General features: G+C 42.0%; 1 protein-coding gene across 4 annotated transcripts in view; it reads right to left on the reverse strand.

Moving 5' to 3' along the window:
* The window catches only part of TRMO (tRNA methyltransferase O), a 51,952-nt gene that overhangs the window by 24,000 nt on the left and 2,077 nt on the right, over positions 1-25,875 (reverse strand). For 3 of the 4 annotated variants that reach the window (XM_064490332.1, XM_064490330.1, XM_064490331.1), the window contains exons 2-5: positions 23,420-23,594; positions 21,438-21,595; positions 18,027-18,680; positions 15,382-15,637 (exon numbers count right to left, since the gene is read on the reverse strand). In XM_064490332.1, coding sequence (XP_064346402.1) covers positions 15,382-15,637; positions 18,027-18,680; positions 21,438-21,595; positions 23,420-23,594 — 1,243 coding nt within the window. The remainder of the gene's footprint in view (positions 1-15,381; positions 15,638-18,026; positions 18,681-21,437; positions 21,596-23,419; positions 23,595-25,875) is intronic. The other variant, XM_064490333.1, reaches the window with a different exon arrangement.

A 25,875-nucleotide genomic window follows, 5' to 3' on the forward strand; every position in this document is an offset into this window, starting at 1 on the left:
TATGTAAATAGTACCCACTTAAATAAATAAATCATTACTAAAACTCCAGAAATCGCCCTTGGCCCGCTTTAAGGAACTAGCCAATCATAAGAGAAAGCACTATCCTAACTTTAATGCAATAAATTAGTTTTCCCTATTTTCTTGTATTTGGCTTCTTTCACTCAAAGCAATGTTTTCAAGACTCATCCGTGTTGCTATACATAAAACTAGTTTGTTCCTTATCACTGTGAATATCTCATTGTATGAAAGTATCACAATTACTAATGAGCATTGTATAGTTTCCAGTTTGGGGCGGTAAATCTTCTTGCACATGACTTTTGGTTCTTTTATGGATGTACATCTGTTGGGTACATACCTAGAAGCAGAATGCCGGATCATAGGGTACGCATATGTCTATTTATATAGACATTGCTAGTTTTTCTAAAATTGTTCTATTTACACACCCACCAGAAACGCAAGGGAGTTCCGGTTCCTCTATATCCTGGCCAACACTTAGTGCTGTCAGTCTTCTTATGCTTTATGCTTGCTTGTTTGGAGGGGAGTGACACAATCCCACCTAGGTTGAAGAAAGTCACTCTGGCAGCAGCATAGAATGTAGCGGTTAGAGGGAGCTGGCACAGGGACCAGCAACGAGGCCAGGCAGTAAAGCCTGGGAGAGGGATAACGAAATCAGTGGCAACAGAATTAGAATTTTAAAAGACTGATAAAAAGAGGCACTGCAGGGTGTAACATGTAGGATGTGGATGCAGGTAGAAGTGGACTTGAGCGGGAGATGGAGGAAGGTTCCGGTGTAGGGTGGCTGGGTAGGTGAGGTGTGTCAGTTTTGAGGGCAGGAGAAAACATCTTAGTTTGGGATGCATCAAGTTGAAGATCTAGGACAATGAGATGGAGATGTTCAGTAAACTGCTGGTTACATGGGTCTGTTTGCTAAGGGATGAGGTCAAAACTGGAGACACAGAGTTAGGATTTATCATCACAGAGGCAGGGGATGAAGCCAGGGGTGTGGTTGAGATTTCCCAGGGCGGGAGGTGGGGGGTGGGGTGTGTGGAATGAAAGAGAGGAGGGCTGAAGACCTGCCACCCACCTTTAGGGGATAAGCGGAGGAAGAGGAATGAGAGACAGCATCGCTTCCCTCTGAAATGCTGGCAGGGGCTGTGAAGCATGAGTCAACCCTTCGAGCCCTAGTAGCAGCCTGGGGTCCATCTCACCAGCCATAGTTTTATCCTGAATGAAATTGCATCACTAACCTCAAAGCTGCATTGTGAAATCCACAACAGATTGCGTACCTCTGGCGGCATCCTAGGGACAATGGGCACCAGAGACTCACCGCATCTCAGGGCTGGGAATCTTCCTCCCCACCTCCACAACATCTCTGCCAATTAGTTATCCAGCACCCAAGGCAAGGAACTCAAACTTCCCACAGCAGCCCATTCCACCACAGAGCAAGTGAGGATGCAAGAAAAACCTTTCCTTACAAAGGCAGTCTCATGATGTTGGAAGACAAAGGAAAAGAGAAAAGCGAAACTCCAATGGTAATGACCCTAGATAGCATAAAGATGCAAGGACTCTGAAAAACTGTTTCTATTAAGATAGCCATGAGCATCTTTCTGTTGGGGTTGGGTTCATGGTGCTAGATTCCCCACAGGAAGCTGCAGTGATTTCACTACCGTTCGCACGCTGGATGGGGATGTGCTCATCCGCTGCAGGCACTTCTCTGGCTTCATCAAGCAGTGAGTACTGCCCTGGAGTATGGCCAGACTCTCAGGACGGGAGCAGTGCATGCTCCAGCACAGATCCACCAGGCTGGACACGCGGAAAGAACAAACCCACGGCAAGCGAGGTGGGCACCATGCCATTCAGTTCAACATTTTTTTCTTTACCTGCATCCGCCCTGTGTGTGTCTCTGTAGAAGAAGGCAGACAGATATGACTAAGAAATGCCCCCTCCCCCTTGCAGAGATTGGTGGAAGAAATGGCATGTAAGAGGGAAAGGTGGCTGAAACATGTTTTTGGTTTTGTTTTTGGCTTTATTTTTAGAAAAGTCCAAAACATCTACCTGAGCAGCCTCTGCATGACCTGAAATATGATTTGGTTTCAGAAAAGACATCAGAGGAAAATGCCCTTAAACTTCAACAGAAAGGGTCTAATCAGCCACTATTAACAACTGACAGCATGAAACTCCAAAGTGTTAATTCATGGATACACATTTGTCAGCTGAAAAGGCATACATCACCTTCTCTTGACTACAAGACATCCACTCCATTTAGGAGACCTCAGACTGAGGATTCTTAGGAATTTTCCAAAACTTGCAGACTTTGGAAGTGGATAGCTTCTATCCAAGATGACAGAACAAGATTAACTTTCTGGTTCTACAGAATCCATTTTTTTTTCTTTTTTGGGGGGTGTGTGTGTGCGGTAATTAGGTTTGTTTATTTATTTACTTTTAATGGAGGTACTGGGGATTGAATCCAACACTCGTGCATGCTAAGCATGCACTCTATCACTGAGCTATACCTTCCCCCACCCAGGATCCTTTTTCTTTCCCTCTGCTTTACCACTCACCCTATCTATTACTGTACATTGACAACCTCCATTTTCTCAATATGATTCCCATAATGTTCATCCTGTTACTTTTGATCTGCTATGGTCATGAGAATTGCCCAATCCACAGGCATGGAATCCCAGCAAGCACAGCATATCACCAGTGGCTGAGGTATGGGAATGGGCCCAGGGTCGTGGGATGCACTGCTTGGTATCACGTGTTGCACCTGGAGGCTGCTAGCCTCACAGAATGCTGAAATGCCCTTCTAAAGGTACAACTGATGCACCATCTCTGGGGAAACACACTGAAAGAATAGTGCCATTCTTCAGGATGCAGTGCATTTATTAAATCAGAGACCCCTATAGGTGTGAGTGCACCAGTAGGAAGGACAGAAGGCCTGGGAACCAAGAGGTGGAAGCAGCAGTGGCCCTACTAACCATCCGTCTCAATGACCTACTGTAGGACTATTCTTCCCATCCCTGCACTTTTGGCCTCTGCAGGGTCACACTTTCTCAATCTCATGTGAGTCTACCAGCATGGGAATATATATTATGGTTTATCAGCTGGACTTTTTAACTGGAACTTTCTTGTTTTATTAGAAAATTGGGTGATTTTCTCATCTTTTTAATTGTGGTGGTGGTTTCAGTGGTATTTGTATATATCGAAACTCATCAAATTGCACATTTTAAACAACTGTACCTCAATAAAGTTGCTTTAAAAAGAGAAAACTTGAACAGTTATATGAAATACACGACCTCAAAAGAAAAAAAATATTGAGATTTCAATAGGAGTTTTGGTAAAAATATAGAAAGTAGATGAGAAAAATCAAGAAACCCTTCATAGAAGTAATCGTAGGCATGATTCAAAATTAATAAAAATATATTTTCATATATAACTCCAACTACTGTCTTTATAAAGTTGGAATAGCTTAAAGAGAAGGTCCCACCTACACCTCAAATCAGGACAGGTTTGAATATCAGATTGAGTAGGGCCTTAGGAGAGGGGGACTGCTCTGTATAATAAGGGAGAAGCTGAGAAAAGAGGAGGCACCAGGGAGAGAGGAGAGAGGAACCAGCAGGGTGGGATGCTGCATGGGTGGAGGAGGGAAAGTTGAGAGTCCTCAGGGGCACAGCAACACAAAATGGACTTTGGGAGAACAGGAATTAATCGGTGGGGATTTTTAAGTTGTTTGCCATGGTGTGTGCTCTGGGCCTCTCTCCCTCTGGTCACCGCTGCACTATCTTTAGAAAAGGATGCATTGCTCACTAAATTCTTTTATGTGAAAGTGGATTGTTCTGGGAATACTGAAGCAGGCAGGGATGAGTTTTATGTCTGTGTTGATGCAAGGCAAAAACAGACTAGATGCAGAGAAGCTGGAGTTAAAGACTCCAGTGTAAATCCTTGAAAATGAGCAAAAAATTCTAGGGGATCTTCTGACTTTCAAAGGCTGTGGAATTGGTGGAGTTCAAATTGAGATCTCCAAGGGGTAAAGAGGGAGCCAGTTAATATCTAGGCTCTAATTGGAAGAAATAGGAAACAGAATAAGATATATATTTGATACAATGATAAGATGGAGTCGAGAATAGAAAAGGCCCAGAGAAGGGTGGGAGGATGTAGAAGGGATTGAGGGACCTGCTAGGCTGAGGGGCTATGAGTTTACCCACTCTCTGTCTACTCCATCCGCCCCCCAACCACCACTCTAGAGAAACCGAAGATGAGCCTCCAGCAGAAGTTGAGTTTTTAATTTTTCCTGTCCCTCATTCCAGTCTTCTAAATGAATTATGTGGCCCAGTGAGACAAGTGAGAGGGGAACTGTCAGAAAAGGAGAGAATATCATCTTTGTGGGCAGGGAGGGGCTAGAGCAGAGACTATGGCCTCTATCCAGCACCCACAGACCATCTGTTTGGGTGTCCTACTGGAGTCTGGGAAAAAACCCAGGCATGCAACTCAGGGGCCATGAAGTGGATTACTAAGAGAGTTCAGAGAAACTGAAGGAGAGTTTCTCAACACCAGTTCATCAGTCACCGTCCCATCTGGGTTCCTTGGTCAAGGCTCTCCTCTGTGTTAGAGCTGATCTGAATAGCAGTGCTGGGCCCCTACAAGCTTCTAATCAGATGCTGGAGCCCCAGTGCTGTCCCCATGGAGCAGAATCCCACCTTCTGGAGCAAATTCTATCTGAAACTTTGTCTCCTTCTTCAGGAGAGGTCTCCTAATTGAAAAAAAATCAGCTAGGGACCCCACACAGAAAACCCTTCTCTGAGGTTTTCAAGAAAAGAAAATAAAAAATATTTTTATCCACTTTAGAAATAAATAAAAGTAATGTAGAGCTCTGTTAACACAATGGAGAAAGATTTATCCATGAATTATGATGTGCCTAAAGAGAGGAGAATAAGAATTGAGTCCAAGCCCCACATTCCTTTCTTGCTTTTCAGCATCAGAGTAGAGGGAAGAAGAGGAGCAGAGAGTGAGCATTTGGTAGGTAAGGCTCTGCCTGTTCTGTCCTGAGCTCTCAAGGGTTAACCTTAATGTCTCCTTTCCATGAGACCCAGGTCCACATCCACAGTCTCTAAGGGCGTCAGCCACTAGAGTTCATCCCTCTTAGAAAACAAAGGCCTCAGCAGGGAGAGTCAGAGGAAGGAGTCAGAACCAAGAACGCTTCCCCAGTCCCCTGCTCGGCCCATCCACAGGAGTGGAAGAACGGTGGAGCTGGCCAGTGGGTCTTGCCCACCAGGTGGCAGTGTGAGACACGGTGGAACAGATATCTGGAGGCCGAACTTTTGGGCCCTGATTTGGGACAAACTGTTTCACGTTTTTAAGGTTCAGATTCCTTCCTGAGATACACCTGACCTTCATCCCTCACAGCGTGGTTATGAGGATCAGATGGGATAAAGTATAAAACACTATTCCAGACTTGAGCCTGTCTGTTGTCAGTGACTATTTGACCGTGTGTACTAATGCTTAGGGTCTTAGAGTCTAGTCTCCCAAGGGCCTCCCCCAGAGGACAGTTTTGCTAGCCTCCTGTAAGAGCCTTTGCTCCTACCTTCACCGCACGTGACTGAGTCGCCTGGTTTTCCAGCTGGGAGAGCTCGCCAGAAAGGAGCTCCTGTAACGTGGCACCTGCTTGCTCTTTGGAAAAGCAGGTGTTAGTGAATCTCTTCTCCCTTTCCTGTCCCCCTCTTCCTAAAATGGCTTATGTGACTCCAGGCCCCAGTGCAGCTGAGGCTGACATGGGAGGAGAGAGAAGAGGAGGAGGGACGCTTCCCACGCAACTGAGGCAGACTACCAGTGAAATCTTCTGGGATGACTTGGGAGCTTCCTGCTGACAAAAAGGACACCGCAGGCTCCTAACCTTTGTGGAGTAGCTACGTGGTCTTCAGCAGTTTCCAAACCCCAAAACCCGAGGGGACTCTGTGGCAGAAATGGAGCCAGCTCTTCCAGGGTCTCCCCTCTCTGCACAGTGAGTCCCTGGTGCTACTGTCCTGGTCCCAGGTGGCTGATCCCCACTGGCATCTCCCTTTGGCTTATTCAGTGGGTTCCCTATTGGGCCTGGTCCACATTCAGAATAAAAGAAACCCAACTGCAGCCCCAGCCCACTCTCATCTCACACTCTGCCCACATCCATCCCTAACTCAGGCCCACCTTCAACCTCTCTCCTGTCACCCCAGCTATGGCCTGTGGAGTGTCTCTCTCTGAACTCCAGGGTGAAGTACAGTCTCTCATCCCAAGGGAAATTCAACCCTTGGAGTGGCACTTACTGCAGAAGCAGCTGGAACACGTGTGGTGTTTGCCCTCTTTCGGTCCAAAGATCTCTGCAAATCTTTAATCCACTAGCTCCCAGCATTCCTCAGTGTAACACAGCCTCTCCACCTCCAAAACCAGGTTCCGTCCTTGCTGGAGAATTTCCTATTAGCCATGAGATCTGGGAAAAGCTGGAGCACCACCTTTGAAAGAGCTTCATCCAACATAGGACCCACCTGGCGAAGATTACAGCCTCAGGACAAACTAGCAGGGAATTCCTGGCCAAAAGGCAAACATGAACCTTCCCAGCCCTCTGTGGCAGGAGGCAAAGCAGCACAGAAGGATGTAGGCTGCATAACACTGAGGCAACCACATGACACTGGGGAAACTCCGTGTGAAAGGCCGGCAGTGCCAGCTAGGGAACGACCCTCAGAGTCAGGGACATAGTCTGGGGAAGATTCCCCCAAATAATCCAGATATTTAGAAAGCTACCTGTGAGGAGTCTAGACTCCGACTCTGTATGTCACTCAGGAAGCTCAAGGGGGAACCCAGATCAGAAGCAACTGGAAAACACCCTAAAGATTCACTTGGACAAAAAGTTGGGTAGACATTTCCGGTAGGAGCCCTGTAGGTATGTACAGTTCATTGTTGCCACCTCTTGGAAGCTTTCCTTCCTTGATTCAGGCATTAGACAAGCACTGGAAGCCCAGATTACATGGTTTTGGGTACAGCAAAGATAGAGCTTACCTCTCAAGGTCCTTGAGTCCATAGAACTGTTTAGTTGATACAGACTCGATCACAGCCTCTTTCTCAGTCCATCTTTCTCTCTTAGTCCAAATCCCAAACTCCCAATTTATCCCTTCCCCACCCCCTTTCCTCCCTGGTAACCAAAAGTTTGTTCTCTATGTCTGTGAGTCTGTTTCTGTTTGTTTGTTTTTTTATACTTTTTTTATTGAGTTATTTCTGTTTTATAAATAAGTTCATTTGTTTTTTTTGGTTTTTTAGACTCTGCATATGAGTGATATCATCTGGTATTTTTCTTTCTCTTTCTGGTTTACTTCATTTAGTATGACGATCTCCAAGTCTATCCATGTTGCTGCAAATGACATTTTTATTCTTTCTTATGGCTGAGTAGTATTCCATTGTGTATATATATCACAATTTCTTTATCCAGTCATCTGTTGATGGACATTTAGGTTGCTTCCATGTTTTGGCTATTGTAAATTGTGCTGCTATGAACATTGGAGTGCATGTATCTTTTTGAATTAGAGTTTCCTTCAGATATATGCCCAGGAGTAGGATTGCTGAATCATAAGGTAAATCAATTTTCAGCTTTTTAAGGAATTTCCATACTGTCTTCTATAATGGCTGTACCAAACTATATTCCCACCAACGGTGTAGGAGGGTTCCCTTTCTCCACACCCTCTCCAGCATAAATGCTATTTTTATTTAAGTTTCCAGTTGTTCACTACTAATATATAGGGATAAAGTTGACTTTTGTTTTTTGACTTTATATTCCATATTTCCACCTTATATTCCAACTCACTTATTAATAATTAATTAGCTTTTTCTGTTGACTCTTCAGGATTTTCTACATAGACATGTCATTTGTAAATAAGGAAAATTCTATTTCTCTCTTTCAAATCTGTGTGCTTTTTATTTCTTTTTTGTGCCTTACTGAATTACCTAGTACTTCTAGTACAATACTGAATAGAAGTGGTACACAAGGATGTCCTTGTCTTGTTCTTGATCTTAGGTTGGAAAGCATTCAGTCTTTCACCACGGTGTATGGTGTTGGCTGTAGGTTTTTTGTAGATTGAGGAAGTTCCCTTCTATTCCTGCTGAGAATTTTTTTTTTTTAACCAGGAATGGATATTAAATTTGGTCAAATGCCTTTTTGGCATCTATTGAAATGATCATAGGGTTTTCTTTTTCAAAAGTTTGTAAATATGGTGAATTTTGTTGATTTATTTAATGTTAAACCAAGCCCACATTCTTGGGATAAATCCTACTTGGTCATGATTTATTATCCTTTAATATATTGTTGGATTAAATTTCCTAAAATTTTGTTTAGAATTTTTGCAAATGAGAGATGCTGATCTGTAGTTTTCTTTCTTGTAATATGCTTATCTGGTTTTGATATCATGGTAATGTTGGGTTTATAGAATGAGTTGGAGTATTTTCAATATTTAGAAGTTTGCTTAGAATTTTTTTCTTCCTTAAATGTTTGATGGAATTCACCAGGGGAAGCCATCTGCATCTGAAGTTTTCTGTGAGAGGGTTTTAACCACAATTTCAATTTCTTTAATAGATACAAAGGTTCTTCAAGTTATTTATTTCTTCTTGAGTGAATTCTAGTAATTTGTATATTCATATTTTTATTCATTTCATCTAAGTGTTTTAATTTATTGGCACAAAGTTGTTCATAGTATTACTTTAAAATATCAGTATAATCCATAGAGGTGTCACTTCTCATTCCTGATACTGTTCATTGGTGTTTCTTTTTTTCTAATCAGTATGGCCAGAAGTTTACCAAGTTGATCTAAAAAAAATCAGCTTTTGGTTTTATTGATTTCTTTTGTTTTTTATTTTCTGTTTCATTGACTTCTGCTTTGGGTTTAATTTGCTCTTTTGGCTGCAATTTTTGGGATTTTAGCAGGCAGCAGAAACAAACATATGGGTTCACTCCATGTTTATCCAGAAGTCAGAGACGTGATTTGAGGGAGAGAGATGGTGAATTCAGTTTTAGTTCTACTTTGTGACTCTTCCATTTGAATTTATGGAACCGACAGTTGTAGATTCTTCTAGGATGGAAATCTTGGAGTTATTGGTGTTTAAGAATGTTGGTTCTGCAGTTTGACAGACTCAGGATTTATATGCTAAGTCTTCCCCCTTCCTAACCATGTGAACTTGCAGAGTAACTTAATGTCCTGAGACTCAACTTGCTCATTTGTACAATGGAAATAATAATAGTAGCTTTCCTCATGAGATAATCCATGTTAAAACTCTTAGTTCCATACCTAACATGAAGTGCTTGATAAATGGTAGTTATTACTTATTATAACTTATTCATGACTTTTATCGCAAAAATCCATCCTGCTCTAAAGACCCCTTCATCATTTAAGGATTTTGTCATGTTAACTTCTCCTGTTAAAAAAAAACCTCCAGTTTTCCACTGCTCCTCTCAAGAGTGTGGTAGCTAAATGTATAAGCTGTTTTTTGTTTCATAGCAAATCATCCCCAAATTAGTAACTTAAAATGTCACTAATTTTTCTTCCCCTCATGATTCTTTATGTTGGCTGGGCCATCTAGGCCAATTCAGATAGAGATGGATGATGGAGGATGGCTTCAGTATGTCTGGTGACAGGTTCAGTGTCAGCTGAGACTCAGCCATGTATCTCTAATGATCGAGCAGACTGACCCAGGCTTGCTGGTGTGGTAGTAGAAGGATTCCCAAGAGGAAGAAAGGGCAAGTTCTGAGGACAAAGCTCCTCCCACCTTAAGACCCAGTGGAAATTTGGGGCATGGCTTCACTCATCAATCCATTTTATGTCACTTCTTTCCCTTGCTTCACCGTTTCTTACTGGTGTTGTCCACTATATTGAAGGTATCTTTGAATGTGACCTTTCATCTTGGTAAAGATAGTATATTGGGCAAAGAACTAAGGAAGAAAAATCTCCAGCTCCAATATGAGGGGGTCTCTGACTTGAAGTCCCTGAGGTCCCTGGATAACTTACCTAACCCCTCTGGGACTCAGTCCTGCCTTAGCTCTGCCATTTCTCTCAGACCTCGACTCCTCCCCAACTCAGGCAGAGCCTGAGCCTCCAAATCTGTTGACAGCCTTACTCCACCCCCAACACAGGCTCAGCTCTGCCACCTGCCACCTGCCACCATGCCAGCCTGCCCTTCTCCTAGTCTGCCCCACCTCCACCTCAGCACAGCTGCCTGACCCAGTGGGAACAGCCAATCCACAGCTCTGAGACTCTCCTTTCCTGAGCCTGAGCTCAGAGCTCCCCTTCTGACAGTGGGTAAGGGGCAGCCCTGGGGACCCAGGGAGAGCAACCCCCACAGTCATATGACCTATGAGCTCACTAAATGCAAGTAGACAGAGAACCAGTGGGTGGACCTGATGAGTGAATGGATCCTGCAAGCAGAGACCCATCCCTTCCTCCAGATTGGATGAACTGCACAGGTTTGGCGAGTACCGGGCTCGGTGCTCTCAGTGGCTCAGCCCTCTGCCAGCAATATCACCTGCAATGTCTTCTGCCTGGAAACACACTGCCTTATCCAAAACCCTGTCTCTGGAAGAACAGAAAATGTCAGTGCATCCTTGGGACAAGCTGCCCAGGCCCAGCCGGTTTACCTGCCCCTAACTGGCTCAGCTCCACAGCTGATATGTGACCTGAGTGGTTTCTAGTTTTGTGATCCACACGTGATGCTCCAGGAAAAAGTGACAATGTCTCTAACTATATTCACCAGATTTAGGGGGCAGGGAATGAAGACAAAGATACATAGTTATGTATTTAGATTCACAAATCTAAAACTTAAGTTAGGACATTTTACTCTCCTTACATTCCACATATAAAAATAATCTGTGCTCATGATTAGAAAAAAAAATCCACAACATACTGAAGAGGATAAAGTGAAAAGTTCCCTTCACTAATAAATTCTCAGAGAATACATGACCCTCCCCCCAGGCAATCACTGTCAGCATACTTTTATTTATCCTTCTAGAAATGTTCTACATATGTGTAAGCATGGATTTGTACAACCTCATTTTACACATATGAATAGGATATTATAATACATGCTTTTTATAATACTATTTATGTCATATTGGTTAAGTTTTCTCACATGGCTACAGGACTCAATCCTTTCAAAATACAGAGAATCCATGACTTAGAAGCATGTGATAACCCAAAAGTTATTTTGTTAATAACCTTTCTGGAACTCAAAACACCTTTTCAGAGAAATAATTTCTGAATCAGGGTCTGTAAACTTCTTCTGTAAAGGGCCAAAGAGTAAATATTTTTAGCTTTACAGGCCACAGTCTCTGTCACAGGTTCTGCTTTGAGCATTGTTTGTCTTTGTTTACAATCTTTTAAAAATGTTAAGATCAATCTTAGCTCTTAGGCTGTAGAAAAACAGGCTGTGGGCCAAACCTGGCCTTCAGACTATACTTTGCTGAGCCCTGCTCTAAATAGTGGTTAGACTCCCAGCTTAGCTTCTAGAAGCAAAATCCACCCATAACATTGCTAAGATACCAAAGGAGACAATATATCGTAAATGGCTTTGTAAACCATAATGTCTGTATCACTGTGAAGAATTATTAGCCAGTTCTTCAGTGTTTAGCATGTGGATAATTTTTTAAATAAAATTTGTAAACACTGAATTAAAAAGTTTTATATATCTTGAATTGCATGAAGAATTAGAGAAGAATCTGAATCAAGCTATCTACAACCCTGCATTACACCCAATCCTACTCATTCTGTCAGCACAACATAAACATGCACTGACTCAAATTTGACTGGTTGGTGTGGTGGGAGTTCAGAGGCCAAATGGTCCCCTCCATCAGAAAACAGGGAGTGTATCACTGAATTTTTGCCCCACTGTGGGCACTGACAAGGCTTTTCTAGTGCTTGTTGTTCACAGTCACATGCACTGACCTAAACTTTATGTCCTCTCTGAGTCCCAGCTCTCGGAAGCCACAAAGGCAGGGAAGGGGCAGAGAGCAGAACATCAAGGACACTAGAGGGTCATTTGGTGACTGTCTAGATGAGGAAGCTTATTTTTAACAAATGACCAAAAATCTCTTATATTTCATTGAGCTTTAATCCTTATGACTTGCCTCTTTTCTGCCACAGAGGTAGAACTTCCCTTAATAATTTCACACCATTATTACAATTCTATTTTCTCATAAAAGAAATGCAGAGATTTTCCTGAAATATCTGGGCTGAAATCAGGAAAGAAGGTCGAAGAGAAAGGGTGCTAAAGAGGATCACACATGAGACGGGCTGAGCTGGTGACTGAACGCACGGGCAGGGAAGGCGGCTCTTGGTACACGTACAACCTCAGGAGGGAGAGCCAGGTGGGCAACCGGTCCTTCAGGTGGGGGCACTTTGTGATCTCTCTCTTAGCAAAACATCCTACAACTTGCTAAAAGAAGTCCTTTTAAAAAAAATTCTGTAATGATTATTATTAATTATTAATAATAATAATAATAATAGAAAACCCAGGCCATCCATACATTGGATTTTATGGACCCCTTGATTCTTCTCAATCTGCTTGTCCAGCCAGGTAAGCCAGAGCAGCGTGGCAGAGAAAGGGTGTTGATGATGACAGGTACAATTTTAAAAATAAGCTAAGTTTATAGACCATGAAGAGTTTAGAAAATACGTTCCCAGGCATTATCCTCATTAACAACTCTGTAAGGTCCAGGAGGTGGAGATGGATGCAGGGACTTGCCCAAGGTCACACAGCTAGCACAGGGTGGAGCAGGAAGCAGCACGTGAACTTTCTGAGACCAGCCTCAGTGTTCTCCACATCTCCCACACTGCTTCCCAGAAGGGTCCAGCCTGCCGACCCTCACATAAAGCAGCGTGGTTTGCTGAGCATCTGCACCTGCACTGGGGGAGGCAGGAGAGCCAAGCTGGGAAGGGTGCCAACCGCGGAGCCTGAGCACGTTACTTACCCTCTGATCAATGGAGGGAAAGTAGGTGCCCAGTGCCAAGGACATGCCAGAAGTTCAGTAGCTAATACAGGTTCCATTACTATTGAGTCCTTATTTGTCTCCTTTGGGACCATATTATAAAAAGAAAACTACCAACAAGAGGTTGATTCATGTCCTCAACTTCATTTTCTTCTGTCCAAAGAAAAAAGCCACACACACACAGTTCATGCGTTTAGCTCATGATTCTGCCTGGTTGTGCACAGCCTCCATATGCTGGAATAATCCATCCTGCCCTTTAAACCAAGCTACAATTTTAAAATTTAATAAATGGCCCTTATCCTTCTAACTTCATCCTATATGTGATTAACAAGTATCAGTACTTCCTGTGGAAGTTACTGTTCTGGAAAGCTGGGGCAGGTGGGCCCAAAGCCAGAATGACCTAAACAGCTTCAACTCCTGGAGTTTATCCCGAAGTTAGTGAAAATAATCAGCTATCAAGGGTTCCCCCTACAGGCACCAGAAAGCAAAGGCTAAACTGAGGTGGATGTCATCTGTGTTCCTTTCTTTTGAAAAAGTTTCCAAGATGAAAAGGAATAGAAGATTTACTTCAAATGATTTCTCTTTCTGAGGAATAGAAGTTCATGACCCAGAGACCCAAATTTCCTCACAACAGGACACTGGAAATATCTGCCGAGAGACAAAAGCTCACATGGGGACTCAAGGATCGGGGGTGGGACAAGGTGCTCACATGTTATATGAGAAACAGCTGCAGAAAACACGGAGCGCGATCAGCTTTACCCTACGCGGCCCTGCTGGAGCATGGAGTTGCTGGACAACAGATTTCATTTCATACAAAGGAAGAACATTTTAATAATGAGCTACACACAGCAGGGCTGAAGGGTCCTCACTGAGGGGTTTAAGGAGGGGGAGAAGGCCAGTCACTGGGGAGTACCAAAGAGGCTGGCAAGCTGGCGGAGAACGAAACTGGATTATATTTAGGATTTAGTTCTAAAACCCTGAGAATATTAAAACCCCAAACAACAGAACACTCCTCTTGCTAGAAGGCTGACTGGTATCGTCCTCAGTTATTTCTTCCATATTAAATATCAACATTTTGTGCTTCAAGATCTGATTCAGTCTCAAAGTAACTTTAAGAGAAAAGAATTTGAAATCAAAGTAAAGGGTAGACTGTACCAATGTCAACTTCCTGGTTTTCACATTATACCATAGTTATACAAGATTATAATCACAGGACGAAGCCAAGTCAAGGGTACATGGGCCCTATGCACTATTTCTGCAACTTCCTGTGAATCTATAATTATTTTGAATTCAAAAGCTTTTAAAAATCAAATTAAAAATACTTCCCTAAGAGGTTCTAAGTAACCTCAAAGGCAACCCAGTTTGGTTCAACAGTGCAGTGTCATCAGCCACAAATGACTGCAAGTAGCCACAGGCAGCAGCGGTCGTTTCAAAACCATGATCAAATAGCTATGAAGATTTATAGCTGCAATTAGGAAAGCCCACGTCATGTTGACAGTGTCTAATTTGGTTACGCTGATCATAAATCTTCAGTTATCTGGGATCACATCGTTAAAATCACCTATAGGCAATACATTTTTGAAACTGCTTCCCGTGTGGTACTAACACAGGGACCATGTTCTGATTTAATTACTATACTTATCTAACTGTAATACAACAGTGAGCTGGTGTCTTCTTCCTCCACTATGACCTGCAACAAGAACTACATTCTGTCCATCTCATTTATCACCAAAATCTAACCCATATAGGTTCGCAGTAAATAGTCATAGAATAAATAAGAAATAAACCAGTAATTAAGTTATTTTCTTGGACTCCTAAGAGTGACTTTCTTTTCATACAAAGACATCCAAAGAAATCTCAGAGTCCCTATTTTGGAATCAGGACTAAATATACACACATACACAAGTGTGTGTGTGAGAGACAAAGCCTGCAATGCAGGGGTTTAATCTCTAAAGCTATTTATAACCACTTGTTTTTGATTTGTTAGTTTCTTAAGATACCATAACTCAATTTGATGTAGAATAAATTACAGAGGTCAGGCTTTTTCAGACAGAAAAACCAGTATGAATTGTTGAACACATCCCCCAGCTTCTGCCCAGTTTTATCAAGTGCCAATTCAGGAATCACTGAGACAGCGTCACCTTTGGATTCTTCAGTATTAACCAATCAAAAACCTATCAGCGATATGGCGATTTCTTAAATTCTAAATCCTCTTAGTTTATTAAAACATATGTTTTTCAAATAAACATTCTAAACTGCCCAATCAAAGCAGTGAGATCCCAAAGTGTTGCTTCTTTCTGCAAAAAAGGCACATGTGTAGCCTGTACAGAAAATCCAACAGCCACACCCGAAGTCAATTAGGCTGTTTTAAAGACGTGATGGAGGCTACTCACGATCCTAGAGACACCAAGGACTCCTCAGGGTCATTCATCTGAACGGCCTCAGAAGCCGCCTTGATCCTCAGGACCTCTGCAAAGCCATCACCAAACCAGCACGTGATGTGCGCTATGTCTACAGTAAAGTAGAAAAGGCGATCCTGGCAGAGCTTCCGGCGATACACGGACCGAGGGTCAGCAGACAGCACAGCCTCGATGGCCCGCCTCGCTTCCTCTGCCGACCGAAAGTATTTAAACGAAGCCTGACCAATGCCTGCAATGAGAAGAACACAACTTGATGCTCAAAATCATGCAGGGCAAATTTCAGTACAGTGAACTTCCATGTGGAGGTAGGCTGGTTCCTTGAATATCACTTGAAAATCTACTCAGTCGTTATGGAGAATGTCACCTTCAAGTGGTACTGTCATTAGACTGAATTTATGCACCCCCGCCCAAATTCTCATCTGCTGAACAAAAAAATCATGGTGATAACTCTTCTTTAGTCCCCTAACTAGGAGAGCCGAGCTTTCACTTTCTGGCAACATAAGTGTTACTTTCCTATGTTCAACGTAGACTTTAATTCAATTCCTCATCATTTTCTCTTCAGAGTGCAGCCATGGTCAGGGAAAGGCATGACATTCCCAGCATTCTCAGGAAGCCACACGTACGCACAGCACTGGCTACATGCAGGGGAGAGCCTCAGAGAGCACTGCCACATACTCACAATTAAAAGTAATGCCACATTCCATAAGGAACAAGGACAGTGAAGCTGATACACCAAGAAAGTTCTATGCCATCACTAGGGAACAGGCCACCCCATTCTATCTAGGTGCGTATTTCAGTAAACAGATGTCTACCCCGTCAAGTGGGAAAACTTCCGATGTTTATATCACTGTGGATGTATTTTAATTTTTAAAAATAAAGTACATACAAAACTTAAAAGATTAACTGTGACCACATAACCAAACGAAGCCAGGCTTTTCCAGGAAAGCATGTGCTTTAAACAATGTTGTTCCTGTTCAAAATACCGTGTGGAGTGGTGGTGGGTCTTTATCTTTCTCAAAGTAAATTCAACTTTAAGAAAACAGCCAAAAAATCACTCTGGGCTATGTGCAATAAATAAGGTGGTAAGTAAGCTATAAAATACAATTTTTGGTCAAAAACCAAGGACCCATTATGCAATGCTAAGATTCCTTTAGTGCATGGTTCATAAACTGACTCTAAAGCCACTCAGAAAAGAAGTTTTGAAAACACCACACTCCTCAGTAGCAGTGTGTCTGGCAGAAGCTCCAGGACTTTGCTTGGCTGATCATTTGGTGTAGGTGCCCTTTCCTCACTTCCCTACCCACTTATCTTTCCAGGCTCAGCCCAAATATATCCCTTTTCCTCCAAGAAGCCTTCCCAGATTTTCCACTCCCCAAGTTAGAACCCCCTCTCCCTTGTGTGCCCACAACACTCAAGCGCCAATGCCCAACCCCCTGCCATTTCAACATCTTTTTATCTTTTCTAGACTCTGAACTTCCTGAGGTCATTTCTTTTTTCTGTACTGGCTCAAAATTCTGCTGTTATAAATTAGTCCCCATTTTACAGTTACATGTCTAATTTTTCTTTTTAACCATTTTTTATCAGTAAGGCATATTATAGCCTTTCAGTGAACTGCAGTTTGACAAACATAAAACTTTCCAAAGGAGGAAGCATTCCACGATAACCACAAGAAAAGGGGTAAAATCTTCTAGGCAGTGCTGCTTTGGTCTACCACAAAATCCTTTTTTCAAAACTGATCATCAAAAAAAAAAAAAACAGCTGATCTTCCCCCTCCTGTGAATTGTACACGATGATGAAACAACTTTCATAAACCAAACTTTTAAAATAAAGAGATCAATTTAAAAATCAAATGTTCTGTCTAAACATCAAGCCTTAGGAAAGAAAGAGAAGCACAAGCATCCAGCGGCAGGTGAAACTAGACATCTCCTTGGCAGCTAACTGGCTACTTCTTACTGGAATCACTGCACCCACTTCTTCACAGGCCCTTCCTTCATTCTAGATGGCTGTTTGCAATCTGCCATGGGCTGGAGAAACCAGATAACAATGTTGTTAAGAACCATCTGTTACAGTAAACAGGCTCCAAGTAAAAGCCCTGTGGCCTCGCTTCTGCAGTGAAGTGCGTACCTCTAGTACTGGGACTTTTGGGGGACAATTTCTATGCTAAGACATTCTCTCCTTCTGCCTCCTGGGCTCTGTGCCAGATGCTGAACTAACAGCCACCCGACAGAGTAAGATGGGACATTTCGCTAGTCAGATAGCGAAACAGATGGAAAAAACTCAACCTACGTAAGTACAGAACAAACACAATTTAGCCTCTGAATGCTGTTTGAAAACTCCAGGAACTACTGCAACAGGTAGACAAAAAGGCCCAATTCACGGGCAGCAGCCGTTCTCAGCAAACACTTGACTACATGCCTGGGACTCACTGTACTGAACAGTTGTTGACTGAAAGCCATCAGATGATGGTGTCGCTCCAATGTGACTTTATACTCCGTTTCTTTACGAGTCATGATGACAGACTTCCTATAACTGCCCTCAGAAATACAAAGTTTCGCTAAATCTCCCAGTAAAAGCTCATCTCTCCTTCAACAATAAGAAACAGAAAACACCTGCTTCACCTGAGCTGAGGCGCCCAAGGTCCATCTCCGCGTGCGGGGTAAACCGGACTTCCAAGGAGGCCACGGGGGCCTCTCTCACCCAGGCGGGAACCGCACTGTGATGGGCTGCACCGGCCGCCCTGGAAGGGCAGGGAAGAGCCTCGGGTGGCATCTCCGCACTGTTGCCTTGTGGGACCACTGCTTTTTCCCCTCTCCTTAGCCTCCTGTCTGCTTGTTCCTCTGAAAAGCTCTTCTCCAGGTGATGTGAGCCACTTTGCTCTTCTGCCATGCTCGGACTCTGACCACTTTCTGATTCAACACCCAAATCTGCTGCTCGTTCCCTGTGTGAAGCAGGGCTTCGCTGGACTTTTACTGTGTCATCATGTTTCATGTCGTTTTCTCCTGAAGTTCTGTCTTCGGGACATTTAGGTTTCCCCTTGGTACAACTGTTGGGTTGCGGTTCATCATATCTCGAGAGCTGTTGCTGGTAACAGCTGTCAGTCTTGCCATCAGACTGGGATACGGTTTTTGGTTTATGTTGGTTATTCTGTAAATTAAAGTCCCCTAAGGGCTCAGTCAAATTTTGTGGCGAGTCATAATCAGCAATATAGGGCTTTATGTCTAGCACAGGTGTGCCATGGATCATGTCAATTCCAGAAAGGTACAAGGCTCCACCTGTAACGTGAAATATTAACAATGAAGAACAGTGTAAACAACTGGAGAATCAACACTATCTGCTTAAGCCTCACCAAGCTTACTCACAATTCTCTTACACACCAGGCTCTCTTATACGTGGTGCAGGAATACACTTTTCTCTCCACCTAGAAACCTATCCTCTTCTTTACCTGTCAAACTCCAACTTACTCTTCAAGGCTCTCATGTGACATCCTTTTTACAAAGCCTTTCTGACTCTTGCAGACACAAGTATTCTTTCCTCTGGGTTCCATGAAGGAACCTGTGCCCAAACCTCTTCTGGAGCCTTGTCACGTGGTCTGGCAATGACCTGCTTAGAGACTCTCTTCCTAGACAGTAAGTAGGACCTTGAACAGAGGTGAGGCCAATGTGCCTTTGCATCCCTGGGGCTTCTAACTCTGTTCCAGGGCCTCAACATATCTCCATGAGACTGACGAAGGTTTCCACTGTGGCAAACAGATCTGAGGTGACCCCATGATGCTCACCTCCTGGCATTTAATCCCCTCTTCTTAAGCATGACTTGATACTACTCCATTGACCATGTTGTGTTATCTAAGACTGTGTTTGCTGGCAGACTCACTTGAGAGATTCTCCTTGGGCGTCTGACAAAGCAAGCAGCCATGCTGGGAAAGCGCACGTGGCAAGGCACTGCAAGAGGCCTCTAGGAGCTGGGGGTGGCTTCCAGGAGCTGGGGGCAGCCACTACCCAACAACTAGCAAGAGGCTAAGAGCCTCCGAACCACAACTGTAAGAAAGTGAATCCTGCCAACCACCAGAGTGAGCTTGGAAGTACATTCTCCCACAGCCAAACCTCCAGAACAGAAGTCATCCCAGCTGACACCTTAACTGCAGCTCAGTGATACCCAAGTGGAGGACCCAGCTAAGCTGTGCCCGTACTCTTGACTCACAGAAACATAATAATGTTTTAAACACAAAATAAATGTGTGTTGTTTAAACTAAGTGCATGGTAATTTGTTACACAGGAAGAAGAATCTAATACTCCATCAAGACAAATAACTAAGCAGAATGTAAGTCACCATTACTAAATACTAAGGACAGGGCCCCTGTTGTCCCACTTATACAGCTACAGTCAGTTCCTTCTACCAGTACAGAGTCTCCTAACTTGACCCTTGGGAAATTGGCCAAATGAGAAATCAAAAAACCACATGCGATCACATTTGAACCTATCTCCATTTAAGAAAAACATGACTAACAAAGGACTCTGATCTCTAAAACATGCCTACTGTGAATGAACCTGGAACTTTGGGAAGAAGATTTTGGACTTTCTAAATGACAGATTATGCTCAACAACGTCTGCAGAAGAAAGAAAGGCAATGGCATACAGGGGAGAGTTCACAGGATTTGGAGTCAGATAAACCCCTGGCTGAATGCTACTGGGCAAATTACCAAACATCTAAGAGCCTCAATGCCTTTATCCAAAACACGGAGACTGCTACCTGTCAAACCCAGGAGCCACTGTGAGATACTGTACATGAACACTCTTTGTAAACCAGAAAGCACCACACAAGCACTGGTTATCACCGTAATGCTTATTTATAAGTGTCCACAGGGCTAGTGTGCTTGCCTTTCACCTTTCTGATTTGATTTCCCCCTCAACAATGCTAAGCTCATCTGTAGGGCAGGGATTTTTATCCAATTTGCTTGCCACTATATCCCCAGCACCTAGAACAATGCTTGGCACGTATTCAGCACTCAGAAAGCATGTATGGGTTGCACAAATGATCACAAAACGTTCCAGTCCTATTACCTAGGTTGGTTAGCCATCACAAATTGATAAAACTCAAGTTAGACTGGCTACAAAAATTTTTCTGGAAAACCTACCCAACGCCCAGCAGGGGAGTTCAAGATCTGGGAAAGAACAAGCAAAGTAACCACTCTCATCTTTTTTAGCACCCGGTAGCCTGAAAAGCCATCTTACAGCTTTTGTCTCATAAAATCCTCAAAAAAATCCCAGAGTGCCAGAGAAGGCAGATCCTTCTTCTTTGCCCACTTTACAAACAAGGAAGCTGAAGCGTGGAATGGTGTCCTGATTCCTATCTACCTGCCATTTCATCTTCTGCCTCTCTAACGAATGTGCTGATTAGGTCAGAGGGATTCAAGAAAGAGATGCTTTCTAAAACATATGGCTCATTAGCTAGTTTATGTGTGAACATGTAGTTAAAATTAATCTGGTATTCTACACAGGTTCTTCCACAGTCTGACAGATGTTCAGTCTATGGCGTATTCATCCCAGACCCTCTGGCACACGTCACAGTGCACGGCGGCACTCCAGCCACGATGCATGGCCATGTCCTCAGGGCTGCGAGGAAGAAAACACAGCACTGCCCGATGCTGATCATATAAACACGTGCAACAGGTACTATGTGTTAAATTTTGAAAGTGTCTGATTTTTTTTGGATCATTTTGTATTTATTACATTCCCAGTCAGAGAAAACTTGGTTACTAATTTAATGATTATGAAATCTTAAGAGATATTTTTAGATAATTTACAAACTTCTGATAAATGCAATGACTTAAAACTCTGAGCATCCTATGAAAGCTTATTTCAAAGTGTTCCAATGTTAACACTCTTTTAATCATTTCGTTTTCTTCAATGTCTGGTGATTCTCAGGGGCTAACACCAGTGGCACTTGTCTGAATAACAACCAGTGCTGAGTACTATGTTGATTTTATAAGACTTCTTTTGGTGAAGGGAAAAAAAGGTCAAAGTAGAAATTACCTTCTACCTTTTCCAGTTTGGCCAGCGTCAGTCCTATTGCATTGGGACGATGTGGGCTCCTGGTGGAGAAAACGCCAGTCTTCGCACCATTCAGCCTGGGAGGCTGCACTTTTGCCTTACAGCTCAAATGACCATTTTTGTGAAAAACAAACAAAATCCTATTGAAAATAAACCAAACCACTGAGTTAGAAAAGAACACAAGTTAATCTATCATAATGACTTGAGGGGGAGAAAAACTTTAATACCCACAGAAAGAATGTTTTTAATGGGAGTAAAACGTAATCAGTAGAGGAAAAAAAGAATAATACCATTCCCGTTTCTCGAAGGAAGAGTCTTAACTCTACACCCCCTGCCCCAACACAATGACTGGCACACTGTAGGAACTTGAGACATTTGTCAAGTATCTGAATAAACAGTATTTTCTAAGTAAGTGCCTGCAATGTGCCAGGCAGTGTGCTAGACATTTTTATGCTCATCTCATTTAATCTTCTTAACAACCCTAAGGAGTATGATTTATCTTCCATTTTAAGAATGAGGACATTGAGGCTCAGAAGTGTTAAATGACTTCGTTAGGCCTCCCTGCACAAGGTACAAAAAGAATTCATGAAGAAAAACAGTAACAGATTTGAATTCATTAAATCATTAAAATTGTGTACTATAAAATGTCATCCCAGGAGAATAGGTTTGCTACATGTATAACAGACAGTGGGTTAATATCTGTGGTAGATGAACAGTTCCTACAAATCACAAAGTAAAAGAGAACTTGATGTGGGAAACCAAGCAAAGAAAATGAATAGGTAATCATGGTACCTCTATATTTTGTAATAACAGGCAGCTATCAAAGCAAACAAGGTAAATCTGTATGTACCGTCATGATATATACTAAGAGAACAAAACATACTCCATTTATTAAAACAAACACCCACTTTATATGTATATATTTAGGTTTCTATGTGTATTGAAAAAGGAAAAGAAAAAAAGAAAAGGTCTGGCAGGATACCCACCAAGCTGTTAACAGTGATAATCTCTGAAGAGTGTTGGGGCGGGTGGGGACAAGAAAGGAGAAAAACAGGAGGAATAAGGAAAAATCTCTTTATATACTTCAGAGTCCATCTTTTATAACAGCAGTGTTTTTAACATAAGTAATTCAACCAAGATCATACACACTTGGTCAGAACACCCATGTTCTTTCTACTCTACCCATATCCCCAAATTAACATGAAAAATAAACTATTTCAGAGTAAACAGTTAATTTTAGATCTCTGTTAGTAAAATCAGACCAATTCAGACTGCTGATGTTGGGGTGAGGAAAAATGGACAGAGACAGAATTCCAAGTGACAGCAACCAACAGGACTACCACGCAGGCTCTAACATAGGCAACACTACGTATCTAGATTTCTAAGGTCTCTTCTGTCTTTTAGGAAGAGGAGACTTAATGCTTCATGGGTCTACAACAGGGTCCACAAACTTTTTCTGTAAAGGGCCAGACAGTAAGTATTTTAGGGTTTGCAGGTCAACCAGTCTCTGCTGTAACTATTCACCTCTGCTGCTGCAGCACAAAAGCAGCCACAGATAACACATCAAGGAATGCACACACGTGGCTGTGTTCCTGTAAACTTATTTACAAAAGCAGAAGGTGGGAAGGGTTTGGTCCATAGGCCACAGCTTGCTGACCCCTGGTCTAGAAGACAGAATGATGACCCATGGACAGTATTGAGAAGTCTACAGATTTCGGCTCAACAGAAGGCATTCATCACAACCAGAACCAAGTGTGAATAGAGTGTGCCTTCTCAGTGGATCCCAAGCTTCCCCGAGGGCGTCCAAGTTACGCAGACAATCACATGCACAACACAGTCCAGGAATCCCATGCAACAGGCAATGGTGGTCTAGATAGCAGTCTCCAACACTGCCTCCAACTGGAGTACTTTACTCAGGCACAAGTTCTGGGCCAAATATCATTTCTAACTAGAAAACAACTTACCAAACATGAGAAAACTGTTCTAAACCCATCAAGGAATGTTCAGGATTATTAAAGATGCTTTTTCTAATCCTCAAACAAGCCCGTGAATGGCTACAAATGGATGGCTGCCTTGGAGTACCATTCTTGGCTGAGAAACAGGATTCCAAGTAACCAATTGGCTCAGTTAAAAGATTCCCTACAAAAGAAAATTAGTTAAGAAATCATTAGTCAAAAGGTCAAGCAAAGATGTAGGAAAACATGTATTCTTTAATGCACTGATTTCATAGTTTTAAAATCTACTAGGTGTTATGCAATTATAAAACATGATTCTTATAGTATTTATAAATACATATAAATATGCTCATCATTACATACGCATTGTTATATCCCATTAGATAATAAGCTGCAAAGAGCATAGGTCTAAGAAAGAATGGAAAGAAGAAGGCATCTTTAGAAGACCCACTATGACCATAATTCAAATTCTACGCTATCATTGCTATGTTATGTGACCTTGGTCAGCGCTAAGAGGGTATTTCATATAGAGGGAATAACATGCACAAAGTTAAATGAGAAATGTTATAGCATAAGCAGGGAACAAGCTATTTCGATTGGCTAGAGTGTGAAATACAAGGCAAAGAATAATGAAAGATAAGGGGATGGGGGTTGTATGTAAGTAAAGATGCTTTCAATTGAAAACAACTGAACACATGAAACGAACTAGTTTAATTAAGCAATAAAGGGAGTGCATGGATCACAGTACTAAAATATCTAGAGGCAGGTTAGATTTCAGATTAGTCTTGCTCCAGCAGCCCTCTGCCCCACTAGTATGTGAGCTCCACATGGGCAGGAGTTTTACTATCTTATTTACTGCTATATTCTCATCGTCAGTACATGCCTACAGGAGGATTAAGTACTTTAAAAATTCATGTTGCATGAGAAAAAGGATTATGTAAATCTTAGCTGATTAAAATGGAAAGTGAAAGAAGAATATGTATAACATAATCCTACTTATGAAAATTGTATATATTTACCTGTCTAAGTATATATAAATATATGTCTAGAAAGCTGTCTGGAAGGATATTCACCAAAAATGTTAATAGTGGTTAACATCAGCTGAGAGGTTCTTGGATTATTTTTATACTTAACTGTAATTTCTACAATATTTGAAATTTTGGCAATAATTACAAATCACTTCTTAAAATGTTTTTAAAGCAGTAACTCCTTTCAAAAGAAGAAAAAACTGGCCAGGCAGCATCAGTATAGGTTTTAAAGTCCAAGATATCCACAACAACCACTTTGAATTTATAGATTACTTTTTTTTCACATTTCATGAAGGCTCTCATTTTATTTCCAGCTTCCATTAAGTCTGTCCTACCAGCACAGGCAGTAAGAATATACCCCCAGAGAAGTCCATCACAGCACTCTTCATTACTTTTCACTTGTAAAAACTATATTATGTGAGACATATAAAATATTACATGTAACACATATATAATAAAGCATATTAAAATGAACTCTTGTTACCACCACCCAGCCCAAGAATTAGCGCCTTATCAACAATTTGCATCTTTTTATGTTACCTCTCTCCCTACCTTGCCCCTTGAGATAGACAAGTGTGGCCTAGCTCATTCACTTCTTGAATGAATGTAGTCTTTACCATTCACTTCTTTTTTTAAAATGATTTTATCACATGCATATGCATGCAAAAACAATGTTTCATTTATCTTGCCTTTGAGTTCTATAAAAACTGGTATCAAATGTATGTTATCTTTTCAGATTTGCTTTCTTTCTCTCAATATTAAGATTCTAAGATCCATCAGTACCATGTACGTTTTTGAGGACTTTAAATTTTTTGTCAATTATGTTTACAGGCATTCTTTTTTTTTTTAATTTTCAGCTGTGCCCTGTGGAATCAATACAGTAAACAATTTTCTGCTGTTCATAAAAAATGTCATGAAGGAAAATGGCCAAAAATCAGTTGGGATCCCTGTGTCTTATTTCATTTGTTTAACAAACACTTTATAACTGTCTCCAATTGCCAGACACTGCTAAGTTTGGGGAAAAGATACAAAACAAGAATCTTATCACAGTGGAGTCAACAGCTGGTTGAGAGAATCTTACATTAGCTGCAATATCATGGGAAATGTCATATCCTAAGTAATGATCAAAGACTCCTGCCCTTGACTGGGGGCCTACAAGTGTGTAACTAACTTGAGCTACCACTTCATTGAAATAGTCTTTACCAATTTTTCACAGGTTACACAGATGCTATGATAAATGTAAGTAGTAACCAATTAGATCGATTCCAACTTCTTTGTGCATCTTTACTAGAGCATAAGCAAGGTAACACCAGGTAAGCAATGAACTGAAAGCATACTCATGAGCCACATTGTAAGGAGTCCCTCAACTATGTCACTCTCAAAATGTTTGGGACTATTCCCTACATATCAAATATCCATCTAATAACCTGGTGGGAA

The sequence above is a fragment of the Camelus dromedarius genome, chromosome 10 (genome assembly GCF_036321535.1).
Source record: "Camelus dromedarius isolate mCamDro1 chromosome 10, mCamDro1.pat, whole genome shotgun sequence".
NCBI lineage: Eukaryota > Metazoa > Chordata > Mammalia > Artiodactyla > Camelidae > Camelus > Camelus dromedarius.